We start from the raw sequence: 25,065 nt of genomic DNA, 5'->3' as shown, positions 1-25,065 counted from the left end.
ATCCAATTGCGAACATCTTCTATACAGGCTTCCATCTTACTGATTGCTGCAGCAACATCCCTTTGCACTGGATTTACTGACACATAAATCTGTGTATCATCTGCATAGAAATGGAAATGTAGACTGTGTTTGCGAATAATGTCACCAAGGGGAAGCGTATAAATGGAAAACTGGCCAGGCCCAATTACTGACCCCTGTGGTACACCATATTCCAGGCAAGCTTCATCTGAGAATGCATCATTGATACAGACTAGCTGACGTCTTCCTGTAAGATATGACTGGAACCAGTTAAGAGCAACACCATTTATGCCAATGCGATTTCTCAGACGGGTTATCAGTCTTTGGTGATCAACTGTATCAAACGCTGCTGACAAATCCAACAACACCAATAGCGTTATTTTCCCATCATTCATTCCTTGTAACAAATCATTCTGTACCTTTAAAAGGGAACTCTCCGTGCTATGACATGCACGATATGCCGACTGGTAATTCTCATTTAAATTATGCTTTTGAAGATATGGAGTAATGCGTGATGTCACTACACGCTCCAGAGTCTTTCCAAGAAAAGAAAGATTCGACACCGGGCGGTAATTTTTCAGCGTGTTATGATCCAAGTTTTGCTTTTTTATTAAAGGACGAACGTGAGCAATTTTCAGTTCATCTGGCACTATGCCGGTATTAAGAGAATGGTTAATGATTTCCGTTATTATTGGAACGACTGCGTCTATACACTTCTTCAGTATAGAAGTAGGAACTGGATCTAACCTGCATGATTTTGTTGGTGATTTCATCAGAATGTTGCGGATCTCATCTTGAGATGCTGGTGTAAATGTTGTGAGATGCTGATGAACAGCTGTCACAGGCTCATTAAATGACATGTCATCAATCTTGAAGTCGTCTCTGATGATCTTGATCTTGTCTGTGAAAAACTGACAGAACCTGTTCGCAAGATCTAAGTCAGAAAGACTATCTGGGAGAGGTGATACCTGGCGATGATGAAGGAGTTGGTTAACAATTTTAAAAAGTCCTTTCTGATCTGCTGCATGTTCTTCACACAAGCCAATGTAGTAGTTGGCCTTTGCCTTTCTTACCATGGAATTTACATTCCTCTTCTGTGCAATGTAAGCTTGACGATCTATTTCCAGATGAGAGATTCTCCATTTCTTTTCAAGCTTACGCTTTGTTCTTTTCTCAGCATAGATGTCACTGTTATACCAACTAGTGTTTGGTCGGACCTTTACTGTTCTCTTTTTCGGTGGTGCGTGTTTGTCAAGAAGTTCACTCAAAGTGGTGACATATAGTCGTACTTTACTTGATAAATCAAGATTTGAGAGCGAAGTTCCGAGATCAGACTGTGTGATATCTTTACATAATGTCTCAAAATTTATAGCATTCCAATGACGAGTTTCGATGGATTTAGTGATTACGGGTGGCTTCTTGATAAGGAGATTACATGTGATTGCATAGTGATCTGATATACCATCAATGACATTAAGGTTTGAGAAAACAGGAGGATCAGATGAACGAGTGATCAGCAAGTCTAATGTATGACCATGTCGGTGTGTAGGTGTAGACACATGCTGTTGAAGACTGCTTGCTACAAGTAGATTCCGAAAATGAATTGCATCTGCATCATTTGGCATATCCACATGGATGTTAAAGTCTCCAACGAATAGTATGGGAGCCGGCTTCAATACATAGTGATCAACCAAAGTTGAGAATTCTTCAGTGAAAGCATTTAGACTGCAACCCGTTGATTTGCTTTGAGGACGATATACTGCTACGAGGAAAACTGAGGATGCATTGCTGACTATTTCCACATTTAGCAGTTCAAATGATTTTGGTAATAATCCCGTGTCATAACATTTAACCGCTATGCTTTCCTTGTAAAGAAGTGCAACTCCACCACCTCTTTTAGTACCAGCACGGGGAGCATGTTTGAGAGAGTATCCGTTGGGTGTAATATTTCCTATAACTGATGTGTCTTCTGGTTTAAGCCACGTTTCCGAAAGGGCAACAACATCCAGATTATGTTCGATAACGAAATCCACAAATTCTGTTGTTTTGTTCCGAACGGATCTTGTATTAATACTGCAAAATTTAATATTGTTTTTAGATAAGAGAGAGTTTGATGATAAGTCCGGAAATGATAGATTGTTTTTAGTGTGTTTGTCACGCCCAGCTCTTGTACCACGCCTGGTTTTTCTTTTTGGCCTCCTTGGTAATAGGTGGATACTACAGCTACTGGAGTTCAACTTAAAAGATTGTATAATTAAGCACGATTCTTCAGGAAGTTCACAACTGTTATTGTTGTTGGTTACACAGCCCTGTAAACCATGAAGAAACTCAGAGCTATAGCTAATTAGCATGACAACAGCAGATCTTCAAGCATGAGGTGTACAAGGTCATTTACATAACAATATGCACAGTCAGATTGAAAGTACAGGGCTAGCTTCCCACTGATGCTAGCAGACCATTGTTCTTGGGCAGTGATGAGTTTGAATTAAAACAATAAAGGCACAAGCAGGGCCTAGCTGAACTTCAGGAAACAACAAGAAAAACAACTGCGATTTACTCCAAGATACGATTATTTCCACATAAGAAATTTGTGAATATATGGTGCTCAATTTGCTATTCCAGCATCCAGTAAAACTTATTTGATGAAAAAAACCATCTGCAAACAGATACGAAGTTGTTATGCACAGAGCAATATAGAGCCGCCACATGGGCGCTGCAACACTCCTCCTCATAATAATAAACGGTTTCCACATACATAATGTATTTGACTGACCAAAGAACACAGGTATAAGAAACATTAGTAAAAAAACAAGAAGCACAAACAAAATAGAAAGAAAATAATTTTTTTAATTCAAACAACAACTGAAACAATACTCTTTCTAGAACAGACTAGTTCTTCACAAAAGAATCACAAAAGTGTTGTATGGATTACTATCCATTCACTGAGTTTATATAATATGGAAGGATGGACGGTATTATTTAAAGGCATACATATTAGCTATAAAACAGAAATTCTCCATGATTGAACTTTTACTATTTTTTTTATGCGGATACGAGGTCTTATCGCTATTTGGGCAGCTATCCATTACTAATGGAGATCTTTCTAGCCATAGCCCTACAGCATAATATACTATACAGTTCACGAGGACAAATTCACGTGAGCTTTGAAACACCAGACAGTTCAGAAAGCGCCCCAGAATGGCCTAATCTGAGTAAACTATTGAATTGATGGTTGTCAAATGTATTCGACTGGTCACTCGCAAACACCTCGCAGTGAGCTACTGTACTCTCGCATATCCAATATACAAAAAAACAGTACGGAGTTGCTGATTATCTGTTCAAAAAAGACATGTCAAATATGTTTAATGCAGTGTAGGCATTGTCCTTCATTTCCTTCAGATTTTGGATATTGATATTTTCCTCTTCATTCTCTCTATTTCAATTCAGGTGTATATATCACCTGTTATTACATCTCTGATAATTGTATGTATCAATCAATCAATCAAACAAATAAACAAGTACTTATCACCAGGCCTACTATCCCCCTACTATCAAAACTATAAACAAAAAACCCGTACAATCATCCTGCGTAAGAGTCTATTTTTATACATGCAAGTGAAAGTTTTAAAATATGCCGCATGTAGAGGCCCTTGACACATTTTAAAATAAAATACTCCAGAGGTATAATAGTAGGCCTATATAATTAGGGCGTGTTAGAAAAACCACCTTTGAGATCATTCAAAATCCCCTGTCATTTGACAGACAGAGGTTAAAACAAGATCAGATCCACCAAAATGTCAATGTCAACTTTACTGGCGTCATGACTATCTATGTTAGATCAATTGGATAATCCCATCACATCACGGACTGTTACAATGTTGTGGCACAACACTGATCGATTACGGTAATGGATTGAAAATAATACTAGAAAATTAATGTTTTAATCTAATGTAATTATGTACATTTCCTGCAAGCAGGACCCTCGCATTATTGCTTTTTAAAAAAATCCAAAACATATAACTTATTTTAACAAGTATTCAATACTAGCGTTCAATACATTATTATTATATTTATATTCATATGAGGTTTGTTGCTTCTATAGTCCAATCTAATTATACATTATGACTTTAATAAAGCCTTCGTTATCAGATTAATGATCTGTAAGTCACCGAACTAAGTTGCAACTCAATCAAGTATCTTGTCAAGTTTATGCTGCAGGGAACACACCTAATTCATTTAATCTAACCTTTTTTACATTGTCGCTTCAGGGAAAAACTTAAGCTTAAAACCTATATTTCAATTCATTTGCACTTACGGCACGATTTCACCGGGGTCATTGGAGCTCCAATGTGCCTAAAAAATCAAAATAGTCACAGGGTCTTTAACAGAGAGTATTTCCAAGTAAAGGTGAAATACATGACCCTATAATTTCACACGTCAAACATTTATATAAAGTAATAGTGTCGAATCTTGTGAATCGTTCGATTTCAGTTGATGAAATTAAGAATCGATCTGAACGACAGGGGTTTGGTAAACCGCAGAAACCAGAATCGCCGAACATAATCGGTTTTGGTTGGGTAACAGTGTAGACACGAATATACGTACCAATCAATAAACTAAGCATAACTATACAATCTGTGTAATCTGTTTTAAATTTGCTTTCAGTATTTCATGTATTACAGGATATAATGTCATGAGTCAGTTCATTGTTGTTAATAACATAGGTGTTTTCAATAGTTCAATATCCTACGCTCGGTGCCACTGTGCAATTTGTTTAATTACAGTATCAATCACATGAATTCTGAATGGGGCTAACCATAAGGGCCTGAATGTTTAAACATTGCCCCTTGTCCGTTTCACGGGTAAATGCCCTCCTGAAAAGGGTTGTCGCAAATGAGGGGTTATACCGATGTAAGCAAACATAAAATTAATTAAGCGGAAACTTTCTCGCGAAAATAGAGACACTCTTATAAGTGGAAACTTTATTGGGTCGTGAAAATGTCCCTTAGTAGGGGCCTTATAGTTAAAAGATAGATTACTATTCAGCTGAATATAAAAAATGTCTTGAATAGGCCTATGGTACATATAAGCCTATTAAACGTCAATCCGCATCGAATTAAAGTTTGATTTGATAATAAAATGTTCCAGAACAGGAATTCAAATCCCAAGTGAATATTTTATAACGGAAAACAAAGAATGTTTCACTTTGAGTTTCTAAAAAAACTATACTTAACATATATGTAATTGTATGTCTATTGTAACTTTATGTGATATTAAATTGATAATTAAATGTTTCAATCAGGATAGTAATTGCATTTATTTATTCCGGTATTTGACTAGAAATGTAATGATGTCATTTGAAAATGTTAATAAGATATCTTAATGTTAGGCCTACAGCAGTGATTTGCAAAAACCCTACCATATACGGTACATACAAATAGTTGTCGATGTCAAGTATCGAGAACTCTACTAATTATTACTAATGTAGAAAGTCGTCAGTAATGTTGATGTTTCACTTAAGCCTCTTCGACAATTACATACTGTTACACAATACCTTATATTACTAACTACAATAAATCAGAAGTTAAATATCGTTAAAATGTTACAATAATGAGTATAAAATCGTCTGTACTAGAACACCCGGGTTGAAAAATAATTTGAATATCAAGAAAAGACAAGAAGTATTGAGATTAAAACATTTATTTTCAAAACTAGTACTGTACTATACTACTACTAAACTACTAAAACATACTGATTATACATAATGTAAAATGTGAAAACACTAGGAAGTCAGCAGTTAAAACGAATCAATTGCTTACATAAATCCTACGATCAATAATGAAGAAAGCAAGACATTTCGACACAAACCAACACATTGTGATTGACGATACAGAAACTAAAAAAGCCAACAAACATAAATACTTTGGACAAACAATCAGCCTACCAAATCCAAGTAAAGAAATTGCAGACAGAATTAACAGGATGGCGAGGATTTGGCCGCTTCAAAGACATCCTCTGCAACTAATCAATACCAATGTGCCTCAGAAAGACAGTGTTTGACCGGTGCATTATTCCTGCCATCACATACGGATCAGAAAAGTTGAGACTAACCGAGCGAGAAAACCAGGATAAGTTAAGATCAACTCAGTTGAAATATGGAACGGAAAATGCTGGACAAAGTATTTACCATGCAAAGTAATAAGTGCAAGATAAAAAAAAACCAGATCTGTTTCAAGCAATTGCTAATAAGTGGAGATGGGCAGGCCACGTTGCAAGACTCTATGACAATAGATGTACACACAGGAATACGGTATAGGAAAAGAGCCAAAATCAAAATGAGATGGAGAGAGATGACCTGAGAAAATATAAAAACAACTGGTTGAGAATAGCAAAAGAAAGAACCTTTATTCTATAATACAAGCTGATTTGTCTTAATATTGTTTTCTGTTGCTTTCTTGTTATTATAGATAATCGAAGCTGTATATTCAATATATTCCTTCTATTTCGGAAATTCGGTTTATAAAGTTTAAACAGATTACAATGGTAATTAAATGCAACTGTACGCCTAAATGACAACAGTTTAGCGACTAACAGGAACCCTTTTTAACTATAGACACCTAACAAACTGTGCTTTCATTTTTTGAGGTCAGTATAATTTAAAGGTCAATAAAACATCTATTTATAAAGTTCCATGTTTAAAGTAAGTTAGTAAAACCGATAGTATTTTACGATAATATGATTAAAGTTAGGATATGAAGATTAATAATTTGTTTTAGGTGTCAATACTTATAGATCGTTTACTCGCAGATTGGAACGGCTTGTTGAAAAAGTTCCACTCAGATCTTGTCTATAGCGGTGTGAAATACAAGAGATAACGAACTTGCATATTTCTAATGGGAATACTTTAATGAAAACGTGATGTCTGAACTTCCTAAAGGAAAATATCTTTAGTGTTAAAGATATAGAACACCATGTATTGCAATTCTATAAATTACTTAAATTCAGTTTCCAATAAGTTTTTTCTCTGTACGTACCATTACAATGACCACTTACTGTAACTATCTCTTGATTTTGAAATGAAAATACAATACATTGATTGAAGTCTTCACCTTGCATATTAAACAAGATCAACGATGTCACCAGACTGTGACCTAGCTAAAAATGTATGGAAAGTGTATTTTTTTTCAAAATAAAGAAACATTCTCTCTAGTAAAACTTTATAGGCCCTATCAGTATCACTTCAAAACGTGAGCTCTCATAGAAAATGTATTTTATTCATTTTGATGATATTTTTTCCCAATCTACTGTTAAACGTCACACCTTAAAACGTTAATCACGTGATTTATCACTACAATTAATTAGTTGAGAAGAGTGACCGTGCATGTATATATGTCTTGTCTAATATCCGTGATAGTTGTTGATAGGGACGTATTAATAGTAAAGAAATCATGACTAAAATACATAATAATCATATTTAACGATGTTTGACTGAAGGGTTCAGGTACTGCAAGTACAGTATAGTTTTCCCAATTCCCAAAATGATGTGATGTATGTGTCTATACCATCCTACCTAGAATTAAATATATCTCAGATGAACTAATATTCTTGAGAAATAAATCCACAATTTATTTAACTTCAGATTAAATACTTCATGAGGTAATCCATAATAAAGTAAACCAACTAACTTTTACTTAGATATAAAATGTCATTTATAAAAATGCCATTTTGTCGTTATAATGATTTTACCACCTCAATATTACTCTATACCAGTCAAAATAATATTTACAAAAATAACTAAAAATACACTTTCTTGCACAGATTTTTACAAGATAATAAGAATCATCACAGATCCAATAATCAATTATGAACAAAATTCAATAAGTTATATTTACACTTTGAACATTACGCCTGCAGACAAGCACAAATTACATATGTACACAAAGTAAATTAAAAACATAAGATTAATTTATATGTAGGCCTATTAGTACTAATGGGCTTCACACAGGATACAAGACCTTACATCGAACATCCGTCCAACTTAACAACTCATTTTAATCCTTACTTGAAGAGAGAAAAACACTTTTCTGTTTTCATTTTCGTAGGCATTTAAAATTAATAACATCCTATACTCTCTCAATAATAATGATAATAATAACTATAACATATTCTTTATCAATCTCATTTATAAACAAACTATTTTAATCTATATATTTGATTTCTTCAAATATTGCATATTTCTTAGTAAACCTACAATCTGTTCTATTTCGAATAATTCATTTATATTAATTTGATCACTGAGCATTACCCAATTAAAACACTATTCACGAGCTTCCGTTCCAACTGTAAAGATATTTTCCAGCGAATGTGAGAAAGATGGATTGTCAAAAAATACTGGATATTTGTCCGGTAGAGTGTCTCGTACATTATGGTTATTTAGAGAATAAGATCGGGAGCCTAAAGAAAGTGAATTCTCCTCAAGCGGATGAGAACGATGCTGCCTATCCATCACTTCAATGGTAACATGGGGAAATTTCTTTAGAAGTTCTTGTTCTTCATGTCTGGTAAATACAAACACGGCTGTCATTATCAACAGTGAGAATATTATTCCTCCAACACCGGCGACAAGCATAGCAACAACAGGTCGAATCACTGTTGAAGTTCCTGCTGGAGATGATATCGTTGGGGTATCATCATAGTAACTCGGGCTCCTTGTGTCTGATTTAAACCTGTCCTGTGCTGTTAATAAATCGCGCCTAGGTGTTGTGGAGTGCGGGTACAATTCGCTTGGACGTTTGTATACAAGCAGCGTCCCGTTTGCCCGTGAAGTTAAACCAGATTCGGTTCGTACCTGACAAGTGACCTTCGTGTTGTTCTCTGTATATTTGGCGTTTAAAATTCTTAAAACTTGCCCATTTTCTTCTTCTATATATCTTCTGGATAATAACACAGATAATGGCAAATGAATCCAACTGTAACTGACAATGTTTTCACTGGAACTAACATCGCATGTAAAGCGCACGTCTGAGCCTTTGAATACTTCTTGTTTTTCCGGAACAATTCGTACCTCTGGACGAACAACTAGTGGTACCATGCTACAAACACGTGGTGCTACAAACTCTGGGCTTTTAAGCACACATGCAAATTCTATTCCTATGTCCGTCTCATCCAGTGTTAGTGTGTATTTAACAGTGTACCTTTCCTCCACTTTTAGCCGTTCTCCGTTTCTATACAATACCAAAAGTGGTTGAAGCTCGTTACCAGTTGCTGCGCATTTTAATGTAATTTCATCGCCTACATCAGCCGTCTTTCCTGGCGTGTTAATCTCGCATGACGGTGAGCCTGGTAGCAACGGTTTTTGAACAATTAACAATCCAGAAGCCAAAATTTTAAATCCACGATTTCCATCTAGATATCCACATTGGTAACTTCCAGCGTCCGATAATCTTATTTTATCCATAAACAGTATAAAGTCCTCTTCTGCCCGTGGTGATTTAATATGATAACGTGATCTACGATCCAGATCAATAACACTTAGGTAGGTATCAATTGAAATGAATGTTTTTGAGTCCACGTGAAACCAGACAACGTTCATGGTATCTTTATTCCTGACATGGCAGTTAAGTTGTGCTGACTGTCCAACAACACCGGACGTACTTTCAGGCCCTGTAACTAACTCTATACAGCTTATAGTCCTCGCCAAACTAAACAATATTACGACACAGATTTTGCGTAGGTTCACTTGTAAAATATTATGTTTCTGCATCTCTCGTGTATATGCTACAATACAGTACAAAACTAGGTACGTCTATGCTGCTTGTTTGACCATTCACTGGCTAAATACAGTGGTGCCGGAGTGTTTCACCGACGAATTGGCATAGCAAATTCGGAAATTCGAATTTATCGGCCTCAAGTGATGATTGCAATACACTGGTCAAGTTCAAATGTGGCGTGAATCACCCACAAAAACAAAACTGCTTGTTTTTCAGTCAAACACTACATCAATACGTTAAAATATACTTTATAGTATGCAACGGAGCAACCGAAATATTATTCCAAATTTAAAACAAATTTGCGAACTTAAGTCGGTTAAGCATAACTTTCAACTGATTCAAGTTATATCGTAGGAACCTTTTAACTGATTGTCAACATGTTGAAAAAGTAACATATCGATAGGCGGCGCTGTAAGGTTTCGAATTTTCATCGTGTTGACGAATTATTGTCGACGGGGGCATTATAAAACAACAAAATACTACATTCGTTTGATATTGTAATCGTTTCATCACAAATTCTATAAATGCATAAATCACAATCTTTTTCAAACAAAAATAATATGTGGATAATCTTCAACTGGAGATGATTTTCCAGCACTTGAAGAAATTTCCGGATACCATGGTAGGCCTAGTCCTGAACATTTTCTCAGTAGAAACCAACTTGGTGTGGCTTCAAGATTGTTTGAACGAAGGATTGCAAACATATAATATATCAAAAGTTAGTTCATAATTTCATTTTAGCTTTCAAATGGGATGTGCTTGATTGCTCTTAGTTTACCGCTTAAGACGTCCATCTACAGTAATGTTAATCTGAAATCTGACAACTTTGACGAGAATTATAAGTGATGGATAGATAGATTGAACCACAGTAGTTGAATGAAAAGTTCAATCTAATCCTCTGAGGTAATTGAAAGTAACACACCCTACTGAACAGAATTTACACTTGAATTGGTCTTAAACCAAGCGTCAATCCACCTACTTGTCGGCAACATTTTGTGTGTTTTATTAGGAACAGAATATTAAGTTTCTATGGTATCTTTTCATCCACACACTGATAGATAGATAGATAGATAGATAGATTAGTTAGATCTTAAGTAACCATAAATTGGTAATGGCACATGATTAAAAAATTTTGGAAACGCATAAGTTATTTGTACTTTGTGTCTTTCTTAATTGTCGGTTGGATGTGAAGTAATCCCATACTTCCACAATCTATTTAGAATCAGTCAAGTGGGCATGGATGATTGTTTGAACAATAAAGTAGTTAATTTACGATTTACTATTCTTACAGCCAACTCTGTGACATTATTCATAGCCAAAAACTGTGTGTGGCTGAAGGAGAACAGTTATATCAATTATATATCTATATGGGCTGTGTCATTAATGTAATCAACGGTAAAAAGTATATTTTGTGTAAACTGGTATAAACTTTACCTTAAAAGTACCTTTGTACAGGCTAAGAACAATGACAAATCAACGGACGAAGGTACGAAAATATTACAAATAAAAATCGAATTAAGTCAAAAGGGAAAGAAGTTTTTTTAAATTAAAGGGAAATCAAAAACACTCATCAAGCGGTTAAAACAGGTGGTATATATCGGTTTATTGACCTGTGATTTAATAAAGTGAAAATCACCCGTCCTTGCTTCTTTTTAATGTGTGACCCTAGATAAAATATTAAGCTGAAATTGATTTTATCTTGTCAATCATAAACAGTTTTGCCGACAGATTGCATACTGTATTACTTTTGTATATATTTCATGACGTCATTAAAAAAAAATTGATCTTTTAAATTTGGATACTCTAATAATTTATATATAAATATATATACTACCAGTATAGTTTCTCAAGATAACAGTGTATGGCTCCGTAAGACTAATCCGTAATTAGATGGCGCTATGTAGGCCTATCGTTAACAAAAATCACAACAATAATATTTACGGGGAAAACCCGTTCGCTCGTTAGATTCCGTTTGACGACATAATTTAAATTGAAACATATAGAACTAGATTTGAACTCGTTCGAGTTATGTGCGGAAATTCAACGTGTACATACGTTAATATATAAGAACGTCGACAATTATTATGCCATCCTATGACATGAATTAAATATGTTTAGGCCCTACAGTGCTGAATTGTACCATATCATACAACATGTAAAGCGTGGTTCATAGATGAAATTACAAGAACCATCTTTTAAATCCAATTTAACACGATGACGTCATCAAATTGACATATAAAGATAGTCCTAACTATTTTAGAAGATAATTATGTAAATAATTGCATTAATACAAATTTTGGCCACGTAAAAGTTAGATGCGCGCTCTCCCTTTAAAACGCGACGAACTTTTACGAAAGAGATGACAATCTGACATTTTGAATTCAACTGGCCATATGATGACGTCATGACATCAGATACAGTAGACAAAATGTGTATATGAATTCATCATATCTACAATTCAACAACTTCAATAATACGTTTTAATCATGTGGGTCACTTTTCATTCCGATGAGATATAACAGATTAAAATATACTGTATAGATGAAATTAAGTAACTCACGTTATTCTAATATTTTTATATGATGACTTAATAAAAATTGTTTGAGAAAGAATTGATTGAGAAAGAACATATTAAAATCTAGGAGAAAACAAGGAACGCATTTAATAGCGCGATGCGCTCCATTTAGAATGGATTAACGAGTACAAAGTGAAAAAAAAAATTTTTTTTTTAATTCGAGTGGCCATATGGTGACGTAAAAACATCCGGTAAATACAAATTTTACATGAATTGATATCTACAACTCATTGGCTTCCATAATACAATTTATGGGGATAACCAGCCATCCCGCGAGGAGCTATAGCCGATTAAAAATAGGTATAGTTTTAAAGTTTAACATGCACGTGCGTCGTTAATTTGCAATCAAAGTTCATCAAAATGAATGAAATCTAATACAGAAGGTATGAAAAACAAATATCAATTGAAAAAAAACATTTTTCTACGATTTGTACGAGCTGTGCGCATACATAAGTGCGTGCGCAAAACGCAACTTTTTGAAATGCTCAAAATGGCCTGAAATGTAGGCCTACGCGAAATTGATTGGAAATTAATTTTGCGAATTTTTAAATTTCAAATACGTGTACTCGCGTAATTGTTTGCGTAGCACGCCATTTTTATCATGTCAAAAGTTACTCCATATTATTAAATACACTTTCGTAGAGTTTCATTAAAAAATACATTTTTGTTCAGAATTTATGAGCAACCATAACATTTCATAAATCGCGCGTAACTTAAGTTGCGCGACTCTAACGTCATATAACAAAGTTTCCTGTACATCTCTACAGTTAGAGGTCAATCTTTTGACAAAGTTATATAATGTTATGTTGACAAGAATTAGAGATACAGCTGCAACACAATTTTGGGAAAGAAAGAACAAGATAGAAGAAAAAAATCAATAACAAGGGTTATCCGCTGCTGATAACCAATAAAATGTACTGTTATAAATGTATTTATAATATATAATATTAAGTCAACATTACGGTACTTCACTTTCTTTCGTCTTTTCAAAAAATGTACACCAGAAAGTGAAAATCATGACAATTGCCAACGAAGAAAATTGAGTTACCGTCAAGTGAATCGATCCTAATGATGTTCCGATTCATTATTCATTATCTCTAACCTTAAAAAATATCCCCTACTTGTTAGTGAGTACATTGAGAGGACTATGAGGCCCTCAACAAGATGGCAATTAGAATTTTTAATATAGAATTGAATTAGAAGTATAAACAAACTCTATATTTACTAACCACGATAGTTGGTCTATAACTATAGGCAATTTACATATAATGTCGCTACGCGGGTCCGTCTGCAGGCGTATCGAATGATGAAGCTTTGGTGCATATTTAAAAATAAGATAATAGAAATTCTTCGTCCCAGGTTTTACATAAGTCAGCCATAACTGGAACTGGAAAAAGTTGAAGCAGGAGGGGGGCCAGCGGAGACGCTCTACCATCAATACCAACCAAACGGCTGGTGGCGCTGTTCAGCGTCACTTACAAAAAACCAGACCATTCCAACCCAGGCATTAGTCTGAAGCAGCTGACAGATTGTCGGCGAAACGTCACGAAGGTAATTTTATTCCTTTTCGTTGTTTTGGTTTAACATAAAAGTAAAAATCCACAAAAAAAAGATAATGTAACTACTGATTGACACAATTTTCTTAAAATAGCATCAATTAAGACCTACACGGGTTCTTTGTTTTAGATTCTACTTAGCAGCTGATTGATAGGCTCTGAAAAATCAAGTGCAATTTGATTTGGTGAAACGAACCTAAAAAAACATGTTTCCCTGTAATTAGCGTTATCTGTGCTCCAACAGAAAGTTGGTAAAGTTATCTCAATAAAACATCAAACAACTTTATCAAAACTTTCAAATTACAAGTAGGTCTAGGTCTAAGATTAAGAAAGATATCACAGAGTTCGAGGCCGACTCGCTCCTGGTTCTGGTGGTGGAACAAGTCTTCTCGGATAAGGACTATAAACCGTAGGTCCAGTGTACACAGTTATAACCTGTGTGTACTTTAAAGAAACCCAGTTCATTATTCGAAAAAGAGTAGGGGGTTACCCCGGTGAACTGGTTCACACAATAGCCCCTGTATCAGGGGGATTACCACCTATCTGATAGGACAGTGATTAATTCACTATTGGTAATCCTTGGCCACATTGCCTAAAGACATAAAATAAAATAAAGTTCTGATTTGCAAATTTCTTACTATCCCGACGGTGTTGCCGTTTTATCGTGACAATTAACGTTATTACACAATCAGTGATGATATCCGTTTATTGGTAAAAATAAATAAATTAAAGCTATAGGCCTACTTTGTCGTTTTTTTCCTCTAAGAACGGATTATTATTAACTTCATAAGACTCGAGCACGAGAGGTATCATGTACAGAATCTTTATCACAATACATACAGTAATTATTTGTCAAAACAAACAACACAGCGCCAGTTGACGGGCCGAATCGTCAAGTCGTATTTACAAGATAATAGCGATTGATTTCTGAAGAGTGCTAGTACAGTACATTATTAATTGATTATAAAATATAAATGAAAAACTAAGCATAATCGATTTATTCAAACGTTATGCTTGCAGGATGTTGTAGGCCCACGCCATGTAATAAGTAATTTTAAGGGGTGGATACGAAACTACCTCCTACTAGAGGCCTGATGAAGGACGGTATACTTATAGGCCGGCCAGGAGGCCTACACAAGCTAGGCATACTCCTAGGCAAACCCCGACATGCTATCGAGATACTTTACACCATAAAAAGGCTAGCCTAGGATAGCTGCCTGCCCTATCAATATCATTGATTGTTAGTAATAGCCTCATAGATGGTCTAACTAGGCTTACTAGAAACTAGTAGTAGCCTATAGGCTAGTTCTCTCTGTCTGGATTTCTCAGCAAAAAAAGCAATTACATAGATATTTAACAGGCGTTCCAATGTACCGTAGCCTAAGTCTCTACTACTAGGCCTAGGTACGATTTTGTAGGCCTAGGCCCTATGAAAGAGGCTACTACTAGGCCTAGGGTCTAGGCTACTAGTTGCCTAGCCATATAGGCCCTTGGCCAAGGCTAGTAGTAGGCAGGCTAGTAGTACTCTAGTAGTAGTGAGGACACGCTATTTAATGTGGAAATAAAACGAATAAACTTACATTTCTCATTTTAGAAAAATATTATCCTATAAATGTTTATGGATCGGATCCAATGTTTATTATACAAATTGAAGTGAATACACAGTAATCCACGACCACATGTCTTTTCTTTTACTTCAAAATTGTGACTTGCCGCCTCTTTCTAAATAAACACGGCGCGGTATGATCGTCTGCACTTTTAGCAAAGATTGTATAGCGCCGCTATGCGATGGGAGTTTAAATTCAAATCTTATAAAATGTAGAATCTCTGAGCGCTTTCTAGTACAGGAAAACTATGAAATATGGTTGAAAAAATTGCAACAGAATTTATTTCACCACAATGCATTTCTATAAGGTCCCTATATGAACATATTAAAAGTCTAGAAAAATCCAGGTAGGGGAAATAGGTTTTTTTAAACAAAATGGCCGCCAATGTCGAAAATGCCTAAAAAAGGACAAAAAAACATAAATAGTAGATCTAATTCAATTTAATAATCCACTTTATAGCGGTTTTTACAATGATTTTTATATTTCTTTACAGTTTCGAAGATCTGAACTACAATATACACATTATTTTAAGTGCTGTTAATTAGAAAATGGCCGCAAAACAAATGTTTAAGTATCTAGATATATCCCTATTGTTATAATATATATAAAACGCAGTCCTTCCTATGCTTAATGCATAGGATTACGATGTCTAATAATAAATCAGTTCATTTACATTTGTACTGTTATAACAATATATTACAACATTGGTGGTACCAGTGGGGAGGGGTATAGGGATGGGAGATCATATGGGAAGGGTGAGGGAGTCTGTCCGCCCCCCCCCCCATCCCCTCTCCCCAATTGGCTATTTTCGGGAGTATATGTAGACAATATGATGATAATTCCTAATATAAAACAATACCCCATTGAGTGCTGTTTCAAGGATTTTTATTTTTAAAAGTGACTAAAACTACCCTTTACTGGTATAATATTGTTTGAACTTCTGGGTGCGCTCCCATTGATGGCCCAGCCAATTGATGCTAGCTGCGCTCTCCCCCTCCCCCTCAGCCCCCTTATCGGGAAAATCCTTGCGCCATCACTGGACTACAATCAATCTATTACCGTATTTATTCGGATAAATGCTACATTTAGAAAAATCAAATAAACTCCCCCATAAGACATCATTTTGAATAACCTACACCAGCGCACCCCCTCACCTTCCCCCATCGGACATCATTTTGAATTTATTTCGTCGAATGTACGACTCGCCACATTCATATTATACATAATACTGTGTTTTAACACATCTCTATTTGTAATAGAATTCACTGAATGACATGATGGTGTTGTATTTGTTCATATCTAAAGGGTGTATTTATTAATTATTAATAATTAATACATGTTGCCACATTACACCCACAAAAATAAACGCCTCTCCGAATAAACTCCTCACGACGATTACACGCCCCCTCTACCCCAACCACCAAGGGCATTTATTCAAATAAATGCGGTAATTTCACTTTCATCTTGTCAGTATCTCAACCTCCATCTATTGGTGGGGAATTGAGCATGTGCTGATGCCGTGGCATTCTTAAAAAATAATGGAGCAGCAGTCCAACCCATATTTTCTGCAACTGCAATTCATTTTACTACAACCTTATTTACAGGTACATCTAATCAACTTTAATAGTTTCTCTGGTGCTGGTAGTAAATTTGTCATCAATACTTTCCATCCTTAGTCTGTGGGTTGAAGAGTATTTCCTATCCACTGCTATACCTGGTAATAAAGACTCACGAAATAACATTTTGCAGCAAGGGAATAGATTTGCTTTTTGCAACTTTCTCAAAGAAAAGTAGGCTGTCTAAAGTCTCCATTGACTTCCCTCCATATATAGCTACCAATGCCAAATTCCTGATGCAATGTTTCTTTTTTTTTGGAAACTGTTTGGTTTACAAAATTTGACATACAACTCCAACTGTGATGATTTTCCAGCTTCTCCTAAACCAAATTTACTTACGGCCCATAATTAGGCCTATATAAAAACACAAGAGTTTACTTTGCCTTCACATAACGTAACATGGTACATAATAAATGTCTTGAAATGTTGCTGTTTCGGGCCAAGAGGTTTGATGTAGCAGTGCTTCCCCATTGATAACATACAGTGGGCAGTGAAATGAATGTTTCTGAGTAGTCTAGCAGTGTGTATGGAGTCGATGGAGTAAAAGAGGGCTGCAGGAAAAGTACAAGGTTCTTTTTGAACAAATGATGCATTGTGTATGACTGTTTCACATAGCCATCAATGATGAAATAGTATATGTGATGGAATGTGCACTGCTTCTCTATTGATAAAAATGGTTGATTTTGACCCATGTGTAATAATATGTTCTTTCCTCTTAAATTAATATTCTGTCACGGTTGCTTCATTCATTGATTTAATACTGTATGTTCTCGATGGGGGAGCACTGTGAATGCATGTAAAGTCTTTCCTTGGTGTGAAGCTCTGTAAAAATTAATTTGCTTTTTATACATGGAATCCAGGGATGTGATGCTACATCCCATCTATTTGGTTAAAAAAAAGGTGGGCAGTAGTATGCTTACAAACTCTGTAAAACCAAACGTCTTAAAAAAAAAGAATCCATCGCCTCAGAGGAATTGGCATTGGTAGCGCTATGGAGGAATACGTTCTGGGAGAAAGTTGCAAAAAGCAAAACAGCACTTGAAATAAAGTCTATTCCCCCCAACAACAAATGCTGCAAAATGTCATTCCCTGCGTGTATATTACCATGGTACAGCAGTGGATAGAAAATACTCTTCAACCCACAGACTGGGGGATGGAAAGTTACAAATGGCGTGATGTGTCCATTGATGACAAATTTACCACCAGTTACCACTGTTTGTGACGAATACCACGGCATCATCAGCACATGCTTAATTCCTACCTATAGACAGAGGATGATAACTGGACAATGAAAATGAATGGATTAATAGATTGTAAGATTGTATAATTCTATTGTAAATGAACTGTTTTATTAGACACCGTAGTCCTGCATTATAATGCATAGGACTACGTTGTCTATTATTATAACCGTGGTGATTGATATCTTGATACTTAAATTTGTGTTTTTGCTGCTAAATAGCACTTAAATTAATATGTATATTGCAGTTTAAATGTTTGACACTAAAGAAATATAAAAATCATTATAAAAACTGCTATCAAGTGGTAATTAGATATACAATATATGTTTTTTGTTCATTTTTTGACATTTTTCACCATTGGCGGCCATTTTGTTTAAAAAAACCTATTTCCCCTACCTGGATTTTTCTAGACTTTTAGTATGTTCATATAGGGACCTTATAGAAATGCATTGTGGTGAAAAAAATTCTGTTGCAATTTTTTCAACCTTTTACTGATTCTGAGCATATCTTTCCTGTACTATTCACAATTTGTTGATTTTTCGAAAACTCAATCAATGTTTTAAATTTCCAAATAATTATTATGCGATAATATTGTTACATGTGTGGCGTGTAGTGTGTTATCTTACAATGTCAAAGAACGAATAGAAAATAAAATTCTAATTAAATATTGTAATCAAAATGTATGTCAATGGTTAAAATATGTATGCTGCCCTCTTTTGCAGCCACTAGGACACTACAAATTTTAAATTGTTTATTATTTTAGACTACTGTTTGTACTGTATTTTTAACTGTAAGGGGCCTATTTTGTATTTTTAACCGACTAATATTTGTATTTTTATCTGTATTCTTTACTGTATCTAGTATTTGTATTTTTAACTGTACAGTATTGTATTCTTTCTTTATACAGTATTATGTTTCGGTACAATTCCTGCATGGACAATTATCTCCAGGATCCCTTTTTTTGAAAATTTGGCAAATTTCTACCTTTTAATTTATACACAATAAGATTATGACAATTCAATATGCTCATATATTGAATTTTTAAAAGTCAATGTTTTAGCCAATTTCCAACAAAATTTCTGTGATAAAGTACTGTACGTGAATTATTTTCCAAAAATTGGTAAACCTGGAACTTAAGAATAAATTTACCTGTATTCCTTACCGTACACTAATTAAAATACTAATATTTGATTTTTTTGTATTTTACTTTCATTATTACAATGTTTGTATTTTTAATGGTAAAATATTTGTTATGTTTAATATTTTATCTTTAATAAGAACATACACAGATTTCTAAAAAGCAACTCAAATTCCACCAAAAAAATGTCCCTTTTTAATTCACACGAAAATAGGCATTTTTACAAGTATATATCAGATGTTACAATTTATCTACCCAGGCCCGTTTTGCAATTAAATGTATATACAACACAGAATAATTTACACTAGCTTAATAGATTGTTTAAAGCAATATCTCTTTTTTTGACAAAGAAATGCCATAATCTTATACATTATTTATAACACAATTGAAGCTTTTTTCCTACAATTTCCTTGGTCACCAGTAGTTTTATACAAATCTGTGTAATAATTCTAATATAGTGTTTTCCTCAATATCTTATCCATTTCTTCACACAATAATTATAGACTATATTAAGGCACTGATGAAGGGTTACAAAGTCCATTCACATTGAGAGTTATGTTCTATAACAACTGTCATTATTGACCCACTGCTTATAATTGATTCTTTTGTTCTTATCCTTCTCTAGTTTATTTATACAACTAAACATTGAAATATGTGATGGCTGTAGAAAATGAGAAAGTAGTAGAATAGATGGAGCAACTTAGTGGCATAGCAGAAATACAGTGATAGCAGCAACATAGCAATAAAAGTAGCAACACTGATGTAGCAATATTAGTAGTATTAGTAGATGTGTACAGCAGCAAAATAGTAGTAACAATATGTAGTGTCGATGACACATTAATAGTAGTAGGTAGGAATAGTAACACGGAGGAGTAAAAGTAGCAAGACTGTGGTATAGCAATAGTAGTAATAGACAGGAATAATAACACAATAGCAGACTGGCAGAATAGAAGTAGCAAGAATAATGGTATAGCAACAGTAGTAATAGACAGGAATAATAACACAATAGCAGACTGGCAGAATAGAAGTAGCAAGAATAATGGTATAGCAACAGTAGTAATAGACAGGAATAATAACACAATAGCAGACTGGCAGAATAGAAGTAGCAAGAATAATGGTATAGCAATAGTAGTAATAGACAGGAATAATAACACAATAGCAGACTGGCAGAATAGAAGTAGCAAGAATAATGGTATAGCAACAGTAGTAATAGACAGGAATAATAACACAATAGCAGACTGGCAGAATAGAAGTAGCAAGAATAATGGTATAGCAACAGTAGTAATAGACAGGAATAATAACACAATAGCAGACTGGCAGAATAGAAGTAGCAAGACTGTGGTATAGCAACAGTAGTAATAGACAGGAATAATAACACAATAGCAGACTGGCAGAATAGAAGTAGCAAGAATAATGGTATAGCAACAGTAGTAATAGACAGGAATAATAACACAATAGCAGACTGGCAGAATAGAAGTAGCAAGAATAATGGTATAGCAACAGTAGTAATAGATATGGATAGTAACACAACAGCAGAGTAGCAAAATAGTAAAAGTAGAGTCTCAGCACAGTAATAAATAGTAGTAGTAGCAGCATAGTAACAACCTACAATTTTGCAGTACTAGCCCATAGTGGCATAGTATAAGCCAAGTAGCATAGTACAATCCACAGTAGTGAATTAGTTAGTAGCAGTAGTAGCATTAGCCCAGTTGTAGCACATTACTAGCTCAATAGTGGCATAGTACAATTCTTCTATGGTTGTAGCAGCAATAAATGACAATCAAGAAGTACATAACATTAGAAACAATCAATCTATTAACAATTTTTATCTGGTAAAACTAACTTATTTCCAGTAAAACAATATACACATATATTTTCTGATACCCAATAAACATATCATTTATCTTTTCAACATAGCAAAAACCATAGCGAGTGAAAAATGTCCAAAAAATAATTCCATGACATGCATTCTAATTCAGAGCCTGCTCTTTATATACCAATTACTTTAAAAATTATAACTAACATAACATTTAAACTTTTTATAATATGTAATGTACTACATTTATTCTATATTTACACCAAATAAACATTACTAATTATAATTTGATTCAAATAAAAATCTAAATAGTGCACCATTACTGTTGTTTATAATGTCATTAATAATAAACAACAATAACGATATATTCAGCACTAAGAACAATAGGATAACAAGAAACATTCTTAATATTACAATTATACAATACCTATAGCAGTCAAAATAATTCAGTTAAACAATTTTATAACAATAATTACAGTCAATGCAACAAGAGAAACAATAGTTCAAACAAGCAAAACTGCACCACATCACACATGACCAACTCATCAACCAATCACAGTCTGCCATAAGGTATTCAAACATATGGATCACTATAATACAGATGAGGATTTTTTAAATTCCTATAAATGGAATATTTAATTTTTTTAGATACTTTTTAAAACATAAAACAATAACATAGATTACACCAGACTGACAAATAGTGTAGCTACTACTGAAAATAAAAACAAAATACTTTTGCTGTCTTAAATTTAATAAAATTATCACAAACCTACAATATGTTTTTGTTAAACATTGCTTGTCACACAAAATACCTACAACTAATCCATCTGTATACCTTCATAGAAAAATTACATCTTGTAAAATATTTCAATAATATTAAAAACTTCAAAAATATTAATAATATTAACAGTAATAAATGTTGAGATTCTTATTTACAGTGAGTTAAAATTTAAATAAAATCTCATTTAAAAAAAATTGGAATCCGAATAAATCTACGGATAACATTTGTTAGGGAAGAGACATATACTTAGGCTGGCAGCTGCAGGAGGTAGAAGTACTATGCACTCCGTCAATAACAATTGCGAGACTGATTTTTATTTTTATATATAACCTAATTTTCGCATTGCAACATAAATAAGAGAGAATGTTCTACTTATTAAGCTCCCTAATATTAAGATAATTAATACATTAGCTATTGAAAAAAAAAAAACACTTTTCTATACATAGAAATTAACCTTTACATCACATACACAAAATAATTGACAAATACATAATTATTTTTAATACAAAGAAAAATAAGATTTCAGTAATAATAAATACCGCCCTCTGTTGTCAGTAATAGGTTTAGATAATGAAAAATATAGATAGTTTGGGTTTATATTTTAAGTTATTAAAGATTTTCCTTAGAATGAGAAAAAAAATATATATTTGAAATTGCAAACTATTATAATAAATTTTGTTCACATTTTAGCAATAAAAAATAGTGAATTTCTTATCTAAAATTCATGTAAATAATGATGAAATTATTTATTCTGCATAATGAGTAGTTTAATAGCTAACAACGTAATAAAGTTAACTTAATTTCAGTTATCAAAAATGTGTGTTAAAATAATAGTAAATAATGATTAACTTAGACCATGGAAATATAAGTACAAACATATACTTATTGAGTCTAAACTAATCAATTATTCATAAATAAATAAATTGTAAATTAACATTTAATATATGAAAAGCCAAAATAGTGACCAATAATTATGCATTTTACATATTAAATCCATAATTGTCATATTTCACTCCTAAATATTTATAATCGGACTAAATTATAGCACGGTATTAAATATTTGTAATAAACACAAATAATAATAATATTACAAATCATACAGTAGTGAGTGTATTGTATTATACAAGTTTATTATAAAAAAAAACTAAACTATACCAAACTTAATAAGAACTCAGTTTTAACTGGAGTAATTCTTAAAATTAAGTACATAATATTCTTTATTTTATATGTTGATTTATTATAATAGTTTACAAGATGACCTACTCTTCATAGAGTATAAGGCAAATACTGTACTGATGGCCTAAATAATACCAAACAGACTATGTGTGGGATGAAATGTCACTATTAACACATGTGTGCTAGACCACACAACCACATGTGCCATGTGCTGTGGCCCAAAGAACCTCATGTGATTTATCAGTTTGTTCTCAAGGGTGGAATCATAAATAATTGAATAGACCACAGGTAAAATACATCTGTTACTATCAATAGTTCTTCTTGACAACCCCATGATATTTAGTATCTGACCCACAAATTTGACTGTAGCAGTCCACACTTGCCAAATGTGACCCAGAGTTACACGACAATGTTCATGTTGAAAAGATCTGTTGTATTTGACACACAGTGATAACTGTATTTATTTATTTGGAACTATTCACGTATATCCCAACAGATATTTCTAAATACTATTTACTAATCAAATAAAATTAGGAGATCTATTAAAATTATCAAATATTCATTGTCCCACATAAAGTTAAAGATAAAATCAAACTTTGAATAGGTCATTTTGTGAAATGAGATAGGGGAAATAGATGTATAACACTTATATTCAAGTGACCCTTTACTAAGGAGACACCTTGTTGGGTCCCGAACATGTTCTATTGTTTTATAGTATTTTAACAAATAAAGCAGAAAAAAAAAGTATTTGATCTGCTGCTATGAATTATGTCCAATAAAACAGTTATAGTGGATAAACTGAAGATAAAAACAAGCCAAGAAAATGCAGAGCAATTGCTGGCCATTCATCTTCTCAATTGAGGATGACATTCGAAAAACTTCATTGGATGATGCCGCCACCTTATCCACATGTTCACAACAAATCATAGATAAATTCTTGAATGAAAAAAGTTAAATAATTCTTGAAATTCGTAACCCATCTTTTGATTATGAAATATTTTTGACAGCTGTTGATCAGCACGTGCTAATTAATCATTTAACATCATTAAGATTCATAATAATTTATTCTAACACTATTTTTTATCTTGTAATGTAATGTGTATAATGTAATCCACATATATGGATATAGGTCATAAAAACTAGGATAACACATTTTACCTGTAATTTGATATTTTTCAAAATACCAAACATACTATTAACATCTTTTTCAGCAGTTTTTTTTATACAAATTTAATCTATAGAAAAACATAGACTCTTTATTTGGTGCTATCTTTATACATCTTACAATCATGGCAACGTCACAGAAAAAAATCTGTATGGAGTTTACAAAAATAGCGTTTATATTTGCTAAGTGCATCCAAGTTTAAGGGAAGCAACGGGTTGGTCTTTATCTTTTAATTCGTCATTCCAAGAATACGCTTGTCACATTCCAGGAAAGAGAAGCATCGAAAGTAGACCTCTGTTGAGACAGCAGTAAAGCTAAGGGGTACCTGTGTCAATTTTGCAGCGCTGCTCTACGATACCCATGCTTCGGTTACCCGTGATCGTTTATGAGGAGGACCGTCACCGCCGTGCAGCGTGTGAAGGTTCCGTTCATCGACGTATGATGGAGAAGACTGACCGTGGTGTGAACCTGGTGATGTGGTCTGTACAAGTAAGCCACTGCTTCCTCCACCATGTGAATGCAGCTTCTTATCTTTAGGAGGTGAAATTGGTTCACACTTTATATTCTGATCGTTGAGGTTCATACCCTGAACTCCAGACCCTCCACTGA

General features: G+C 33.8%; 3 protein-coding genes across 4 annotated transcripts in view; all 3 read right to left on the bottom strand.

Moving 5' to 3' along the window:
- Window positions 1–15,631, bottom strand: part of LOC140061937 (phosphopantothenoylcysteine decarboxylase-like) — a 73,856-nt gene extending 58,225 nt beyond the window's left edge. The window contains exon 1 of the mRNA XM_072107942.1: window positions 15,500–15,631. The gene's annotated coding sequence lies outside the window, so the exon portion shown is untranslated. The remainder of the gene's footprint in view (window positions 1–15,499) is intronic.
- Window positions 5,386–10,241, bottom strand: LOC140062884 (uncharacterized). The gene has a single exon (XM_072109270.1). The coding sequence runs from the start codon at window positions 9,779–9,781 to the stop codon at window positions 8,336–8,338; it is 1,446 nt and encodes a 481-aa protein (XP_071965371.1). The 5' UTR covers window positions 9,782–10,241; the 3' UTR covers window positions 5,386–8,335.
- Window positions 15,632–19,685: 4,054 nt separating the features above from the next.
- The window catches only part of LOC140063032 (myocyte-specific enhancer factor 2C-like), a 70,778-nt gene continuing 65,398 nt past the window's right edge, over window positions 19,686–25,065 (bottom strand). For both annotated transcript variants that reach the window (XM_072109458.1, XM_072109459.1), the window contains one exon: window positions 19,686–25,061. In XM_072109458.1, the coding sequence (XP_071965559.1) occupies window positions 24,806–25,061 (256 nt within the window). In that variant the 3' untranslated portion in view covers window positions 19,686–24,805. The remainder of the gene's footprint in view (window positions 25,062–25,065) is intronic.

The sequence above is a fragment of the Antedon mediterranea genome, chromosome 11, assembly GCF_964355755.1.
Source record: "Antedon mediterranea chromosome 11, ecAntMedi1.1, whole genome shotgun sequence".
Classification (NCBI taxonomy): Eukaryota; Metazoa; Echinodermata; class Crinoidea; order Comatulida; family Antedonidae; genus Antedon; species Antedon mediterranea.
This window is presented reverse-complemented; position numbering and strand designations above follow the sequence as displayed.

Coding starts and splice junctions, on each gene's coding strand:
- LOC140062884 (XM_072109270.1), bottom strand. CDS start 9,781: ATGCAGAAACATAATATTTTACAAGTGAACCTACGCAAAATCTGTGTC.